Source organism: Orcinus orca, chromosome 3, assembly GCF_937001465.1.
Source record: "Orcinus orca chromosome 3, mOrcOrc1.1, whole genome shotgun sequence".
Lineage (NCBI taxonomy): Eukaryota > Metazoa > Chordata > Mammalia > Artiodactyla > Delphinidae > Orcinus > Orcinus orca.
In genome coordinates this window covers 120,237,336-120,255,839 of record NC_064561.1, presented here as the reverse complement: position 1 = coordinate 120,255,839, position 18,504 = coordinate 120,237,336, and the positions used below count along the sequence as shown (strand labels likewise).

Below are 18,504 nucleotides of genomic sequence, written 5' to 3'. Positions count from 1 at the left end.
ACGCAGTTCATTTGTCAGAAGACCAGGAGTCCTATATGTTACTCAAGGCATCCGAAAGGGAATGGGGAGCCAGGTGCTAGGAAGGGGCCAACATCGGTGGTTTACTCCTACAGGCTTTTGTTATGTATCACAACTTATTGTGCCCTGGATTTAGTGGGATGATCTCATCCAGTTTTAGTTAACACAACTCCTACTTGTCAGACTAGGGACTTTAAAGATCCCTGCCAAGAAACTTTAATGAACAACAACAACAACAAAATGGCAGAATGTAAAAACGACAATATAATCTGATCTTTCAAAAAAAAATTCTCTCTCGAAATTTGAAGTTAAGACTTCTTGAGATAGGATTTATATTTACTGTTATTAATGATGACCCTCAACCTGTGTGTATATTGTGCCTAATGATCACATGAAGCTCTCTGTGTTGATTGGCAACTCACTGAAAAGCATCCAGAGCATGAAGACAAACCTCTTAGGACTTGGAGAAATGACTGAAATGCGTGTGTCATGATTTACTAGGCACAGCCAGTGATATATGTCTTCCACGTGGATCTGTGTATCTTTTTTAGCTGTTGCAACCATTAAAATCACCTACCAAAAAAATGGAGAAAAAACTGAAGCCAGACTTTTGAAATGCCATGTCATAATTAAGATTTAAAGCAGAACAAACAAAAAATTCTGTAGCGTATTCAGTCAAATTGCTGTCATCAAAATATTACTGGCAAAAAAACGTGTCTGTACCACTACTAAATAACTGTTTTTCAATAACACTTTATTTACTGTGTTGATTTACACATTTGGAACCCAGGGCTCTTTGTCTATGTGCAGATTAGAACAAGATTCTTTATGAAGAGGAAGGAGGTCACGTCTGGTTCTTCGGAGTCCGTTTTGAATTAAGGCTGTGCCCCTGTGCTGGAGAGAGAGGCAGGACTGCCGGGCAGGCAGGATCTGGGCGTTTGGTGTCTGGGTGTATGGTCATCCAGGACTGTGACCAGGGCTGGGTGCTCAGCAGCACGGGCTCTGAAGCCAGGAGCCCAGTGAAACGCTGGCAACTCTGTGCTCCTTTGCATGTGATTTACATGTGTGAACATTTAGGTGCTAACTTTTGCAATGGGTACTTTAAAATCAACATTTCTGCAACTTTATTCAGCCACAGCCACTGCCCCATAAAGCTGAGGGCAAAATGGGCAAGATGCCCAAAGAGGAGATGAGGGCAAGGGGCCAGTGAAGGTCCTGTGGTGCTCAGAGCAAAGAGCAGAGCGGGACGCCTACTTCTATCAGTGCCCAGATCATCACCTAACTAAAATAATCACTGGGAAAATATTTTTCCCTCATCTTTGTCTTATCCATGAAGGTTTTCAACTTTAATCTTTTAAAATGTACATAGTATATTACACAGAAATACATGTTCATAACTGATCAGAAGGTAAATATACACACATTAAAGATGAATGCTTAAATTTTTTGATTCCAGGAATCACAATCAAAAAAGTTGAAAGACCCCTGATTTATAGGACGGAAATGATAACAGAGAGTTTATGCTCATTCCATTCACTTATTTCATTTAACAAATATTGATTGAATGCCTACTATTTGCCAGGTACTGTTCAAGATGCTTGGGATACCTTAGTGAATAAGATAGGCAAAAACCATGCCCTCGGGGCACTCACATCCTAAGGGATGTGTGTGTGCCATAGCATAGCCTTTCCCTGACCCCAGACCAGATGAGACCCCAAGATACATTCTTATATTTTTATAGCACTTGCAACACTATAATCAAATAATTGTTTATGGAACGATTTGGTTTTTCCTGCACTCTCCCTCTGGTTATAAGCTCTCTGAGAGCAAAGACTGTGTCTGTTCTATTTCACCACTAACTCTCCAGTGGTGGCACCATGCCTAGCGTATAGTAGATGCTCATTAATGGTTAGTGAAAGAATATTTGCTCTGTCTGCACACACTGTGTACATGTGTACACATGTATGTGAGTTTGCTCAAAGCTGAGAAAGAAAGGCATGGGGCATTCTCAAGCAGAAACTGTTGCTGAGGGCAGGACGTGTAGTGACAGAATGAAGTGTGCAAGGAGAATTTTTAGTGTCTGCAAGAAGGGTTTGTTAGGAAGAAGCTTGGGTGATTAGAGGTGTTCCTAAAAATCTATCTGGGTGGATGATATGGTCATTGGACTAAAAAATAAACCTTGGGGAATGGGGATTAGGATATTAAAAGGGTCAATCCTATATAAAACTGGTTTATATTTGAAAGAGCTGAAACAAAAAAGGTAAAAACCACACATAAAAAATTTATAGATGTGGTAAAATTATGTATACTCTGGGACTCTGTGCATTTTCTCTAGTAGCACTTATTGTGATGATAATTTTAATGATTTGTGTGATTGTTTATCATATCTCTTCCCTTTAGGGCACAATGTCTGCTGTTGTTCTCCCCTCTGTTCCCAGATCCTAGGACAGAGTCTAGAGCAAGGGTTGGCAAACTGTGGCCAGCTTCCTATTTTTGTACAGCTCACAAGCTGAGAACGGTTTTTGCATTTTTATATGGTTGAGAAAGAATAGTGTTTCATGACACACTAAAATTATATGAAATTTAAATTTTAGTGTCCATAAATAACATTTTATTGGAACAAAGCCACAGTCATTAATTTACATATTGTCTAGGCTGCTTTTGTGCTACAGTGGCAAAGTTGAGTGGTTTTGACAGAGACACATGGTTCACAAAGCTTAAAAAATTTACTACCTGGCCCTTTAAGAAAATGTTTGCGGACCCTTGATGTAGAATATAGAAAATACCCTATAGGGTATTCATTTGATGAATGAATAAATAAACTGATCAGTATACCTACTATGTGTCGGATAGTTTTATAGTTTATCTTGTTTAATACACTTTAAACAAGGAGAAAGTGCCTTCATTTAACAAATAAGGAAACTCAGGCTCAGAGGGATTAAGTGGTCTGCTCATCCAGAGAGTGCAGAGTCAGAAACTGAACCCAGGTCTAACTACAAATTCCATGCCCTTTTCCACATTTGACTATACTATGCTTCTCTAAGATCTAGATGTTTTTATCTGAGATTTGAATATACACTTCCACTCCAGTAGAAAGATGAGAACGTTCACTGTGCTCTCATTGCTGCTGCAATAGTATTGTTTAACCACCCCTCAGCCCCTATCTTTGTCCTGGCACAAGCACGAGGTATGCACTTGTGGAATTTTTTAAGGGGTTCTCCTAGTAAAAGAGCCAACAAGCAAACAAATAAAGCCTATTCACATCCACATAATCCAGAGACAGTTTTGAGGAAAGGGAAGGAACTCAGGCTCACTTGTAGAGCAGTTCACAGCTGATTCCTAGACATGATGTTTCTTGTGCACATACCGAGATAGCCCCTCCTGAAATTACTAGTGCTTGCCTTTTGGTCTGTTTATCAAGACCTTATCAGTTTCACTCTTTGGCAATGAAATTTACTCATTTCTGGATTTGAGTGTAGATGTTTATTCATATGCTGAAGGAATTTGCAGTTTATTCATCAAGACAATTAAAAATCTCACTTGTTTAAATTAGGGTAGTGCCATCTCTTACCTTAGAAAATTACTTCAGCCAAACTTCAGCCTGTTGGATTCAATTATCATCATTCTTTGAAGGCTTAGAATTTATCATCCCTTCAGGAAATCTAATGAAACATTCTAAGATAGAAAAAAATAGAAAAGGGGGAAAGTTCACCAAATGGAGACACAGGTCCTTTAATAAGGTTCTTCTTACTACTTATAAAAATACAATAAAATGAAATTAAGGAAGGCCTTAAGATGGACTCATAGGAGTGGGCACACTAAGGTCTATGGACCATAGCTTGTTTTTGTAAATAAAATTTCACTGGAGTATGGCCACCTCTATTTGTGTTTGTCCCAGAACTACTGAGTTCAAAAGCAGAAGTTTGGGAGTGGAGCCCGAGAGTCAAATGTTTAACATCCCCTACTCCCCCAAATCCCATCATCTGTGCAGAGTGAAGGAATCCTGGGCCTGGAGCCTGGGGGCTTAAATTTGTGCTCTGGCTCAGTTTCTTACTTGCTGGGTGACCATGGGCCTTCCTCTAGACCAGAGGAGCAAATGGCATAATGTACACAAATGTTCTTAGAAAAACTGTGAACTGTTGTAACTGAGGCTGGTCTTTCTTATGTAGCATGCAAAGGGTAACTCTGAATAGAAACACATTTGACTGATTCTGAAGCTCAGAATACTAGGTAAAAGTCTTTCCCTTTTCCTTTACTCAGTCATGATTTACATAAGGAATCTCTTGTTTTCATATCCCTTATCCTGCTAATTCTTTTGCATTTAACTTCTCAGAAATCTTAAAAAGTAGATGAGAAGAACCTGAGTTTTCCTTTAAAAAGTGCTTCTGAGTCCTTATTTTTTTCTAAGAAAATGATACTTTTTATATATTGTTCTGATGTAAGGACTAATCATCATGGACATATGTTAGGTACCTCTAACCATTATTACTATTCCCTTCTGCCGGGGAACCTGTGTTCTCTGGCACGGAATCTCAGAGGCAGCCTTTTCTGCAATCCGCCTTGCGCTCAGCTTAGTTGCTAGCTGCCCAACTCTGGGTTCAAGCTGTCTTGCTGTCTCCCGCACAGTCCTAAAGGAAACATGGCCTTCGAAGCACAATGGAGCCAGCAGTAAACATCCAGAAAACTGCCAGATGTGCTTTGGCAGGTTTCTGTGTCCCCTCCCTACTGCCTTGGCCTTGAGCATGCCAGGCTGCATCGGCTTTAATCCCACACAGGAGACAGATTCTTTCTCTCAGTGAGAACCCACATTGGCCATGCGGATGCTAATTCGCTCCCCTCTGATGGAGCTTGGAGAGCAAAGAATGGCACCCCTTTCTTTCCAAAAAAAATCAGGAGTAGTGATAGTGTTACTGGGAAAGGGGGATGCTCACTGAGATGCTATCCTTGGGATCATCTTGGTACCAGTGTCACCCCAGATGCTGTCAGACACACGCCTGCCTGGTGTTGAACTCTCTCTGGCGTACTGGATGCAACATTTACAGTTGCTAAAAGAATGCCATCACTTGCAAAGTTCTTGTGACAATCACGGACTCAAAAGCCACAGAGATCATGAAAAAAAGAGTCATTCTAGGAGTAAAAATAGTGAAAAAACCACCCCACTGTAAAATAATGAGCACGTGAAACAAAACAAAAAGGGCCTGCTTACTTAGAGTCCCACATAGGTTATTTTTATAATTCATTTAAAATGTTTTAATAATTAAAATTCTTCCTTTCTTAAGGAATTAATTTTTCAACGATTTGTCCAAAGGCTTTGTCAGTCTTTAGCACTTCTGAAAATATTAAAAGGATGTTGGCTCAGGAAAATCAAGCAAAGTTTGTTACACAGTCCATCTTTCCATTAGATGGAAAGATTAGATGGTTATGTGTCCACTCGTGGATGCAGCTAAAGACTGTCCTGAACCAGTACTCTCCCTCTGTCACTCTTTGGCTTCTTGGCTACGATTCTGGCCTGTAACTGTTAGGTTTGAATTAAGAACCTGATTGGTGGAAGATAAACAAATAGAATCTCTTTCCCTCAAGGGACATTATGAATAAATCTCGTTGCTTATGTTTGCTCAGTAATAGTAATAGAGATTTCTAGTCATAGAAAAAAAGTTTTTCTTCCTCCAATTACTTTTCCCTGTAGGCTAAATAGAGATATGGATCTCATTTCCTAAGCACAGTACACTATTTGGGTTTGCTTTCAATAAAATATCTATGAAGTGTCTTTAGCATGATCACTATTTAATGAGATTTAGTTGTAAAGCTTAATTCATATCAGATTTTCTAAATGAGAGATCACTGTCAACTTATTGTTAATTGAATTCAATAAAATCAAGGTTTCTATAATTAATGTGAACTACTTAACCTTCTAGCTCTTTGAATGAATGTAATTTTCTAAACACAGGTATCTTCTCATTTAATGAAATAGCAACATTGTGAGGAAAATAAATGTACATGTGACTCCTTTTTCTATTAACTCTTAATATCAAATTAAATATATCCAAATCCTCTTTAAAACATAATAAAAGAAAAGTAATAAAATATTAACAAACGTACTCAAAATGTTAATAGTAATCTGATGGTGTCTAGAACATCAGTCCAAATTAAGTATATAACAGTTAAGAAAGGGCATTCTCCAGTACAAAGAACAGTGGTTTCAGGATCAGTAGATGTGGGTCATAGGCCTGCCTCTGCCTCTAATTATCTGGGTGACATTGGGTAAACCACTAACCTTTTTGGGCCTTCTTGTTTGGATCAGCAAGGTGAGTGTTGGGCAAGATGGAATGATTGAAGTTCCTTTCACTATTAGAGTTCTGTGATTCTGTATCCTGTAACATGGTAGCAGAAACTTTTGTTGCCTTAAAAAAAAATTTATGAGAACTAAAAATATTCAAAAAATTAGACTGAAAGGTTTAAAGAACCTGCAGACCCATCAATCAACCCCAACAATCATCATTCCGTGGCCAACCGTGCCCCTTCCACATCTCCATCCACTGACACCTCTCCTGTGTTATTGTAAGGCTAATTCCAGACATCAGTCTCTCTTTATCAACGTAATCCCTCTGCCATCTGTACTGTTAGCCCTGAGGTCTTAGATATTGTATTTTGTTTTTAACGAATCTCAAATTGTCTAGCTATTTTTTCCTTTTCATTTTTTAATTGAAATTTTAAAATAAATACAGATTCACAGGCAGTAATAAGAAATAATCAGAAAGATCCCACGTACCCTTTAACCAGTTTACCCCAGTGGTAACATCTTGCAAAATTATAGTGTAATATCACAACCAGGGTATCGGCATTGATACAATCCACTGATCTTATTCAGATTTCCCCATTTTATTTATACTGATCTCTATGTGTGTGTGTGTGTGTGTGTCTGTGTGTGTGTGTTTGGCTGTATACAACTTTATCACATGTGTAGGTTCATGTATCTACCACTGTAGTCAAGATATAGAACAATTCCATCATCACAAGGACTCTTCATGTTATTTTGTAACCATACCCACCTCCTTCTGCCCATCCCCTCAACACTAATCTGTTCTCTGTTCTTCATTTCTAAAATTTTTTCATTTTAAAATGTTATATAAATGGAATTATACAGTCTGTAACCTTTTCAGATTGGCTTTTATCACTCCGTAATTACCGGGAGATTCACTCAGGTGATTGTGTGTATCAACGATTTGCTCTTTTCATTGCCGAGCAGTGTGGGATGATGTACCACAATTTGTTTAACCATGACCTGCTGAGGGACATCTGAACTGTCTCAAATTTTTGGCTATTCTGAATAAAACTACTATGAACATTTGTGTACAGGTTTTTCATTTCTCTGGGATAAATGCCCAAGAGTGTAATTGGTGGACTGTATGGTAATTACATGTTTAGTTTTATAAGAAACTGCCATATGGTTTTCCAGAGCGGCTGTACCCTTTTATACTCCAAGCAGCAATGTATGAATGATCTAGTTTCTTTGCATCTTCACCAACATTTGAAGATGTCACTGTTTGTTATTTTAGCTCTTCTGATAGATGTGTAGTGATATCTCATTGTAGTTTTAATTTGCATTTCCCTGATGGCTAATGATATCGAATTATTTTTTATATGCCTGTTTGCCATTTGTATATCATCTTTGGTGACCTTTTGCATTTTTACTCCTCCATTTACTTCTTTTCAGAATTTAGGGTCAGAGTAGGCTTGCTGGTAAATCACCTATGATGTTTGTTATAATATACTTAAATGGGAGGAACCAGATGTGCAACTGCTGCAGAAAATATTGCTTACCAGTGTTCTCAGCTCTGTGTTAGAGTCTCTGGGAATACAAAGATGAATAAGACAAGAACCTTGGTCTTTAAGTTCTAAAACCATCTGGCACTTTGGGAAAGGGAAACAGAAAGTATGTAGAAGTCCGAGATTTCCAAATTGCATGACTTCACAGGATGATATTTGCATGGGCATCATGAAGGTGACCACGAATGATGGAAAGATCCTAGCAGAAACAGTCCAAGAATTCAGTTCATTTAATACGAGTTAAGGATGCAAAAATGTCTTTGCCTGTAGGTGGCTGCTCAGAGCAAGGGGCTGGGTTGACATAGCAGCACTCGCAATTAGAGGACAGGTACTCCAGACTTCAAATCCTACAAAGTTACTCAGCTGCCAGTGAGAACAGTGACTGGAGTGAAACTTCTAATAGCTCTTGAAGAAGCTTTTTCTGTCCCCTCTCTCTTATTCTGTGGGCCTCCAAACTGTTCCAGAGAATCTGAATCTATGTCTAATTGATCACCAGTTGCAAGAACCTGGTGTCAACCCCAGCACATACCTGAGTGCTTAATTTGAGTTTGGGTGAAGGACAGTCTTTCCAGGAATTTTATCCTCCCTAGCAGGACTGAGTCTCAGGCAGACTATTTCTGAAGTTTTGTGCAGAAATTAATGACCGAATTCAATATTTATTTACAAACTGGACAGTGATGGTCTAAGAAGAGAAATAGCTTAATAGAGAAGAATAGAGAATAAATACACACATACACACAAATCTAATTTATGGTAAAAGTGGCATTAAAAATCAATGGGAAAATGATGGTCTATTAGAAATCATTTGGGAAATATTCTTACCTCACACCATACACAAAAACAAAATTCAGATGGATTAATGATCTAAATGTCAATTTAAAAACATGTATGTATGTGAGAGAGACAGAGTATGTGTGTGTAGAATAGAGGAGTTTAACATTTTTATATTTTTTAAGGATGAGGTGGGACATAGCAGGAGTCCTTCTAATGAAGATAGATAACTCAGAAGCTGCAAACAGAAAATGTACAGCTTTGACTACATGAAAGTAAAAAAAAAAAATTATGATAATATGTACAAGAAACAAAGTTAAAAAAAACTGAGTGAAAGTGTTTTATACACACATACATACCACAATATACTTGCACACCTTTGTTTTTCTATGGTACAGAGATGTATATATTTCTAGTAATAAGTTATTATTTCTAATATACAAAGAGTTTGTATAATTCAATAAGAAAAAATGGAAATTAAATATCAGAAAAATAGGAAAGGAATAAGAACAGGCACATCACAGAAGAATATAAATTATCAATAAATATATGAGTAGATGTTTACTTTCACTAGTAATCAAGGAACTAGAAACTAAAACAAAAAACTGACATTTAAAAATTCATCAAATAGGCAAAAATTAAAAACAAATAATATTCAGTATTTATGGGAATTGGGAAAGGGCATTCTTTTACATTTTTGCTGGTAATATAAATTGATACAGCCTTTTTCTGAGGACAAATTGGCAGAATCTATTGAAATTTGAAATGTACGTACCCCCTCATATATTAATGTCACCTTTAGGAATCTGCATCATAGAAAAACAGAGGTGTATAAAAATATATGTGCTAAGATATTCATGGCAGCATTAGTTGTAGCAGAAAATTATAATTAACCTAAAATATCTAGCAATATGGACATGTTTAAAAAAACACACACAAAACTATGGCATAGTCATATATTGGAATGTAGTGAAGTCATTAAAAGAAGGAGCAAAATCTGCAGCACTGACATGGCAGCACGTGCTAGTATGTTCATGAGTGAATAAATCAAATCAAGGAACATATGTATATATAGCATGACTTAATTGGGGATGCAGAGGTGGCAGGGTAGGTGGATGTATGTGTATAAACGTGTTTGCAGACCAAAAAATAAAAACGACTGGAAAAATACACAATGACCTTTTGAAAATGGTTACAAATCTGAGGTACTGAAGTGCTGGGATGAGGGGAATTTCACTTTTTTTTTTTTTTTTTAATGTACTTGTGCAGTGTTTGCAGTTATTTTTAATCACAATGATTTAATAACGTTACGAAAGAAAAGAAATTAAAAATGCTAAAGAACCCAATCTTTGCCCAAAAAGAAAGAATTTTGGTTAGAAGAATTGCTTTAAAAGAAGACGTATTTATCTTTGCCTAATGAAAATTTAAATAAAAAAATAGACAAAACTCTTCCTTGCTATTGTATTAATTTTCTGTATCTGGAATATTTATTTTAGTGGTTTCTCTTTGGTTATTTAATTCATTGTGTTTAATTGATAGTGTTTACTGGAGTTTAGTGAAAAGCTATTTTGTAAATATCTTCAACTGTGATTTACCTAGTGTAATATCTCCCCCAGTGAATTGACTGTGAGTGGGGAATTAGTAAAGCAGATAACATCTGGAGAGTAGTATGTGGCTTTACTTATCTCTACAGGAAACCTTATTTCATATTGGTAAAGTTTGAAATCTTTCCTGTAGCTCTTCCCGATTGTTCATTATTGTTACCGTTTTAATGAGAGGTAGAAATGAGCCAAACCAACCTGCTTCTTTCCTTCTACTAAATTAATGTCAAAGGAAATTCTTCAGCCCAAATAAATAAGTGAATGTGGTTGGAATCAGATTCTGACTCAACATGTTCCAATTAATTGCTTCCAAACGTTAAGATACATTCTTAAGAAACCCCACACATATTAAAAAATCAACCAGTGGAGAATGATTAGGTGAGAAGTGAACTAGCTTAGAACCATCTTTGTTTAAAAAACCTCATTTAAGTTGACATTAATATTTACCATCTACTCTATTATAAATCAAGATTTATTGTAGAAATGTGTCAAAGATAACACAATAATAAAGAAAACAGATTCATCTCAGGTTTTGAAATGTACCTAACAAATTCAGCCTCTTGCAAAATAGCTTTCTTATTCAAAATGGAACTGGGAATTGTTCAGCACACAGTGAATCACCTTTTGGCAAGTACAATAGAATCTTTAGGGACATTTCGCAGTATCTTGTTCAATTGTTAGGATGTTTTTAGCTTTCACAGGTAAGGAAGAAGGTAGCTTGTATAGTCATCATCTTGTTGCTAAAATTGTACAGTAAAGATTTTTCAGAGTTGCTGTTGCAATAGATCTTTTTACTTTTTTTTTTTTTCTTCCTGTTTCTTTACCCAGAGCTGCTTTGTCTCTCAAAAACAATCTGGAATTACTTAATGCTGTTTTCTGGTTTTACTATTTACCCAGGACTCAAATGTTAAACATTAATGTGGGAAACTCCCTTTTCCTTACCTCATAGTCCTATATTTATTTAACTGTTATTTTGCAAGAAGAAAACCTCATCTTTCTCTCTCTGTGTTAAAGGACTTCTTTTTATTGACAGACACATTTAGTTTTTGTATTTGCTTTTTTTCAGGAGGCTTTAGAGCCACCCCTGGATGATTTTGAGGTGACGGAGACCACCACAGCAACCGAAGTGATTAAATATGAGTATCATGTCTTATATTCCTGCAGCTACCAAGTGCCTGTGCTTTACTTTAGGGCAAGCTTTTTAGGTAAGACCATGTTGGAAGCTAAATGTAAATTCATAGCATTTACATATAAGGCAGAAAGCAGATTTGGAAAATTATTCTTGAGAGAAAAAAATAGAGTTAAAAATAAGAAAACTGTGGGTGAGGTAAGGTTTTACCAGTAAATTTTCTCATGCTTTAGAAAGAGTATCAAGACTTCAGAGTGAATGATATCATCCCAGCCTTAAGTCTGATCTTCAGATTCTTGGCCTCCTGCCCAGCGTTGACTAAGCCCCCTGGCCCTTTTTCTTTTCTTTACTTTAAACAAGGAGGAACAACTTAAAGCTACAATGTTTATTTACTTCTAACTTTACAGTAAAAATTTCTTTCAATCTCAAGTGATCCCATTAACTCAAAAGTCCCCATGTCTCCTTCCCCAAGCACAAATTATTATTTCAGGAACTGTTTATCAATCATTTAAGCTATATTTAAAAATAGCACTAACATTTCCTTCGGCCATCTATACAGCTCCAATACCTCAGCTTCCTGCGATGCTGTTACTCAACTCATCCCCCTTGCCAAGAAGGTGGAACACCCTGTCTCCTCTGAGGCCTTGGCTAATAAAGCTTATTTAATGAGCAGCCGCGTGGAGCCCTCACCCTGCAGCGCAGCCGGGACTCCCCCTCTTCATGTCCTGTGACTTAACCGGGTCAACATCTTGAGGCCCCTCCACCCTGGGCTCAGAGACAACCCCAGCCCACCCCTACCCTATCTCTCCTTTTCTGTCTGGACTTCGCAGCATTTTGCATTTTGAACAGGCTTCTAACCTTTTCTGGATAGCTAAGACATCTGAATTTAGCCAGTGATATTTTATTTTTAATTAAAAAGTAGCTTAAGCTGCTTTGGATGTGTATTTGGTAGATTTAATCACTTGCTGCCTTATATTGTTTAATGGTCTCTAATTTTGCAGTGTTGGCGGTTTAACAAGCACTTAGGATTTAAAACGCAAGAACAAATTCTCATAGACTCCCTGGTGAGAAGATTTTACTCTGAGGTGCAGCTCCTAAGAACTGACAATTTGGGGTAAATTTTCAACATGGAACATAGGAAGTTGAGGACACTGATAGTTCACCAATTCACAAACTCTTGCTGCAGATTTATCCGTATGATTATTACAGGCCTTTAAAACACTCACTTTATTGTAATTCTATTGGGTTTGGAGCCCAGAGGTTAAAGGAAGTTTCTTGTCAGTGAGCTGTGTTATACTAAAAAGTAGAAGGGGATACATTTATTTACCAGAGGGAAGAAAAATGTCCTTCTAGGTTTTGGTTTGCAAGGGCTCTACCCAGTACCTTCTGGATTCAAAGCCATGTCAAGGCTGCAGGTAGAGGAAATAGGACACTACTTGTTCAATACTGTACTTTCATATAATTAGTATTCACCATAAGCAGTTAATCACCAGACAAGAGCTCCCAGAGACAAAACAAGTTGTTTAGCTTGTCAGCATTAGGGAATCGGAGGTGCTGAAACATGACTGCTTCTAGCTGGAAGTGGGTCTTGCCGAGGCCGGCGGATGAGCTCATACGTGTACTTTGCTCTTATGTGCCAACAGCTCCCCTTACAGTTCAGCACAGTAATTGTTCCTGCAAATCCAATTATATTTTAATGAAATTTGTATACTTCCTAAGATCTTTTCTTCATGACGGTTTTCTATTTCTTAAAAAAAAAAACAAAAAAAAAACCTAGCCTTTTTGGATCCTATTTATATATTTTTAAGATGCTCTTCATTTACGTTTTTATAAAGGAAATCAAAATGAGTCATTTATTTTGTGTGGAAGCATTTCTTGTTCTCCACCCTCCCTACTCTGTGTTCTATAGAATGAGCATTAGGAATTTTTTAATTCCGGAATTCACTTAGTGGTTTTCCAGGTACATTAAAATACCACATTTAATTTTTTTAAAGCATACTGAATGTTTTCCTGTGAAGAAACATGAAAAATGGTTCTTTCCTTTATCATAGTCTAATAATTTCTTTTCTCTTTTCTACCTAACTTAACCTAATGAGTATTCTAAAAATGTATCGGCCTTTACTCTGGTGTCAGAATTTTTCCTTTTTTCCCCTCAGTCCATTCCCTCTTTATTTGTTACGTGATTACTCTGGCCCTTCATCTCTTAAACAAATCTCTGTCAGTGTGGTGAATGGATTCCTAACATCTTCCTCTTATTCCAGGTCCAGATTTTTCTTTGTCTCATTCTAAGAGAGTTCCGACCTAGAAAAAGGATGGCTATAAAATTTCTTGCTCAGGGGTCTTTTTTTGTTGCTTCAAAAATAGTTCACTTAGCCTTGTTTTTGACAGATATTTAGGATTTTTTTTTTTTGCATTTGACTCAGTAAAAATTAGTTTCTCTGCTTTGCTCTAAATTTTATTTCAGTACCTCTTTTTTTAGGTAAAGAAAGTGGTAAGTAATTCCCATTTAAATTGACATTACCTTTTCTTTTACCGACTGGCTTAGATGCCAGAAGAAATCTTTATTCTGTTTCTTGAAATGCATATCATTGGACTGTGATTACCTCTTATTCCTTGATATGTCCAGTGTCCACCAGGCCAACTACTGCCTAAGACTCAGCTTACATGCCACTTACTGTTGTCACCCCCATGTCATATCATATCACATTATATTATATATCATGTTGCACAATATCAGAAAAATATTTGTTTACTTGTCCCCTATAAAATGGTAAGCTAGAAGATAGGGGTTTAAGGTAAAAAGAGGGAGGAAGGAAATTAATAGTGAGTACTTACAATCTACAAAGTTATAAACTTTATTCATAGCTCTGTGTGTGTGTGTGTGTGTAATACATATATGACATATGTATTCTTTGTCTTACTCATTTTTATACCCACAGTATCAACAAGTATTTATTGAATGAAACAGTGAGCAGGAATTTCTAACCATTTCTGCATATAGCCCGAAGATGGAAATATAGCCATCTTTGCATATAGCCCTTGTGATGGTGCCTTATTTGAACTTTTCTGATGAGTTATATGGAAGGGAGTAATGCTGTTGTCTCCAGGAAACTCAGAACCTAAACCATCTATATATCTTTACTCTTTAGTCTGGTGCTTCCCAGAGACAACAGGAATGCTTGACTAAGGAAAATAGAAAGTCCTGAGGACTCAAAGGTGAGCATCTAAGCTAGGTGGGCAGCCCTTCCACTTCTATAAACACATATTTTTATTTGATCCTTGAAGGCAGACAGCTAAGGTGAGACAGCATTCTGTTTCTGGGCATACGCAGAAACATTTCTACTACTTGGCCATACGGGAACTCCGTTCCCTAGGGTTTAACATGAATTTAAGAGAAGAAATAAGTCCTTCCCAGCACTCTTTTTTCCCTAACCACTCTTGCCATTTTAGGTTTAGGAGAGGTGGTGGGGCACGCTTAATACCATTTGCTACCCAGCAGTGGGTGAGAGGTAATTGCACTTCTCTCAAGTACTAATAAATAGCCTACATTCAGACAGTGCTTTGTAGCCTATGAAGTCCATTCTCACAAAGCACTCTTGTCTTCAAGGGCCCACCTTTTTTTCTCCCCCACTATTATTTTTTAAAATAAATTTATTTATTTATTTATTTTTGGCTGCGTTGGGTCTTCGTTGCTGCATGTGGGCTTTTTTTTAGCTGCGTAGAGTGGGGGCTACTCTTCGTTGCGGTGCTCGGGCTTCTCATTGTGGTGGCTTCTCTTGTTGCGGAGCACAGGCTCTAGGTGCGCGGGCTCAGTAGTTGTGGCGAACGGGCTTAGTTGCTCCGCAGCATGTGGGATCTTCCCAGACCAGGGCTCAAACCCGTGTGCCCTGCATTGGCAGGCGGATTCTTAACTACTGCGCCACCAGGGAAGCCCTCCCCCAGCTATTTTTGAAGCACACCGCGTTAAAGAATTATTTGTAGTGTGCGAAAGGCTTCTAACTGCTGCTCATCATTCCAGCACCTTTTTATGTCCCAGTGTTCCCTTTTGAGGGCTTGACTTGGTCAAAAGCTGATGGTAAGTGTTAGAAATGTGGTGTAAACCTTAGAAATATACATAATGGCTTTGGGCTTCACCAGACTCCTAAGCTTACCTAGTTTTACCTTTCATTACAACTAGAGATTTCTATATTTATTTCAGCTTGAATTCTGATTAATTTCTTCCCTGTCTCTCTTCCTTTCCTTTGTTTGCGATCTCTATTGAAAAATAGGCCAAGTGGTTCTTCTCATTTTCAAAATATTTAATTCTTTGGTGCTGACATATGGGTTCTTCTTGGGAACCGTTCTGACATATTTCTTTAATTAGTTAGAAGGGCTGCTTTTGAATAGGGAAGGAAACAACATTTCTTCCATTCAGCAACTGAATGTCTGTTCTTTCTGGAGATCCATTCTATTATTGGCCCAGGGAGTAAGAGTATAGAATTAAAGATGTAACCCAGATATTTAACGTAGAAGATTTATCCACTTGTTATATGCTTGAATGATGCTCATGGAGAAACAGGGCAAGAGAAATAGCCAGAGAATAATTCCTTCTTAAAGGCAGCATGACCAAACCAAGACAAAGCCCAGCTCAAAGGAAGAATAACGAAAAGGTTGGAATTAGAATAGTATATACATCATCAGGGAGGAGGAGGAAGAGGCTTGTCCCTGGTGTGGAACAGGAGGGAGTCTTTGGACCATATAGAAGTAAATGACAGGAAAACAGGAAAGATGGGGGTTGGAGGAAGTTGGAGAATAAAAGTAAAATATTCATAGCTCTGCCCAACAATTTTCAAGGGAACATAACAGGTTGGCTTTTCTGAAGAGGCTGGGAAAAGCACTGGATAAGGGGGAGACAGGTGAGTGCCAAGCTGTAGGGCTGGAAAGCATGGCGTATTTGGGGAACAATGAGAGGCTGGTTTGAGGAAAACCTCTATTCCAAATTGTAGAATAAATGGTTGGAAAGATATGTTGAGGTAAAATTATGGAAGAGATAATGGATGGGATGGGGTTGGAGGATATAATGAAAGGGTGAAAGAGGTTGAGCAAAAGTGAATGGGATCAAAGGAGGGGTTTTCTAGAGCAGGAAGTATGACCGAGTAGAGCAGAGAGAGAATTGATGAAGGATGAGAAGAAATTATGAAGAGTGAAATTTAGGAAAAGGAATTTGGCTTTTTTTGGTATAGTTGTTAGAAATATTTAAAAAAATTTTTAATAGTCTCTTAGAATGAACTGGAAGGAACATGTTTTCAGGGAAAATAGAGTGAGAGTGAAGGCTGCTTGTTGAACAGGAAAGAAAGGTGGATTAGAGGGGTACTTAAAGATTAAAGCAAAAATGATTCTAGTTAATTATTATAATGACCAGGAAATAGAAAATGACTTGGCAGACAATTTAGTCTTATTTGGTAGTAGAGAATCTTTAAGGAAGTTCATATATGCCACTTATATTTAAATAAACCATAGGTCTAGCCAAAGTCATAATAATGCAATGGAACATGAATTTTAGTGCATTAAAAAGAGATTCTAGGGGTTGAAATGAAATTTGAAGAGCAAACAGTGAAAATTATTAAGAAAAATAATGAAAAATTATTTAACTAATATAAATATATTCAAACTGAAAAGTTTAAATAATAGAGGGAATTTAATGAGAATTATTTGTTGAACCAGGTAAATGTTTGAAACATTATGGGGAATTAGGGTACAAGTAGGATGCTGGGTTAGAACACATGATGGGGATAGAATCCCACTGAAAAGTCAAACCCTAATTTTAAAATGTATTAAAGAAAAGGTGCAACAAAACTACAGGGACACCTAATTAGCTAAAAGGTTTATTCAAACCTGTGTTAGTACAAAGCATCACATACACAAAAAGCAACAGATTTTACATGGATTCAGAGGACAGGAAGAGGACATGAAAAGGCAGACAAATTTATTTTCTTACCAATAAGGGACTATACTTTAGCTTTCCTGGACAAATAAATGTGTTGTGGACCATAAAGAAGAAACATTTCTTTGCTTACTCTTGACAAAACAAGCCCTGTTTGAAACATCCATTAAAACGTACATGAGTGCCTACTGTGTGCACAGCACAAAAACTCATTAGCCTATTTAAAAAATATGCTGAGGAAAATCACTGCGTAACTGGAAACTAGTATATTGGTTTTCTCCTCCTTTAAAGTCACCAAAGCAGAGTTCGTTAAGTCCATATATTAGGTGCTGTGCTGAGAAGGTGATCATGGGAAGGAGATCAAGTTGGATGGATAGTCAGGGTGCTGCTGCAGGTGTTAACAGGTCCATGTTCTGTGGGGTACTGAGATTGGAAGAAAGCCAGGAGTCCAAAATGCTGAGTACTGGTGTGCCAGAGCAATAGGTTGGAATCCAAACCTCAGAACACTTTGGGTAGGATTGAAAGTAGAGTGCATTCTGCTTTAGAACCAGCAGACCTAATGTAGATATTCATCTGGTGATGTGGTCTTCGGAGTTCTGATGAATAGCTGTATCTCAGAGTTGGTGTCTCGGGTACCTTGTAGACCCAGTTTTGCTTCCCTTGGGACATTTTCTGATTCAGAGATTCTTCAAGAAGGTCTTGTGTGTACTTCTACTAGGTTAAGTGTTTAATTTAAATGAGAGGATATAGCATCACCTGCATTATTGTAAGTTCTTAACACAGTTTGTGGACAGTTTAAGGTGACCCCCAAATTACTCCTCTTTGTGCTGTTGGGCATATTTCTCATAAAGATGGATTGCAACATACATAAGCTTTCTCATGTAACTGAAAGATGTCTTACATTTATTTTCCACTCAAAATTACTAGACAAATATATGACATTTAAAACATTGGGGATGATAATTTTGAAAATTGATAAATATTAAGCAAGACTTACAAACCATTTATCTGGGGTGTATTAGTTAGGTTAGCATATACTTAGTTGCAAATAATTGAACCTTCCCATGATAAGCAGAAAAGGATTTATTGGAAGGGTAGAATGTAGAGTCAACTGAAGGCAAAAGTGTTAAGATGTCTGCCTCTCTTTGGCTTTAGTGGTATGGAATGGGGTTCTGCCTACCACTTATTTTGGAATTTATCTCCCAAGTAGGAACTATGTTGGGATGCTGAAAAAT

The 18,504-nt window shown here is 37.4% G+C and overlaps 1 protein-coding gene across 6 annotated transcripts in view; it reads left to right on the top strand.

Moving 5' to 3' along the window:
- The window catches only part of ATG10 (autophagy related 10), a 227,450-nt gene that overhangs the window by 120,231 nt on the left and 88,715 nt on the right, over positions 1–18,504 (top strand). For all 6 annotated transcript variants that reach the window (XM_049708313.1, XM_049708312.1, XM_004281642.3 and 3 more), the window contains one exon: positions 11,284–11,422. In XM_049708313.1, the coding sequence (XP_049564270.1) occupies positions 11,284–11,422 (139 nt within the window). The remainder of the gene's footprint in view (positions 1–11,283; positions 11,423–18,504) is intronic.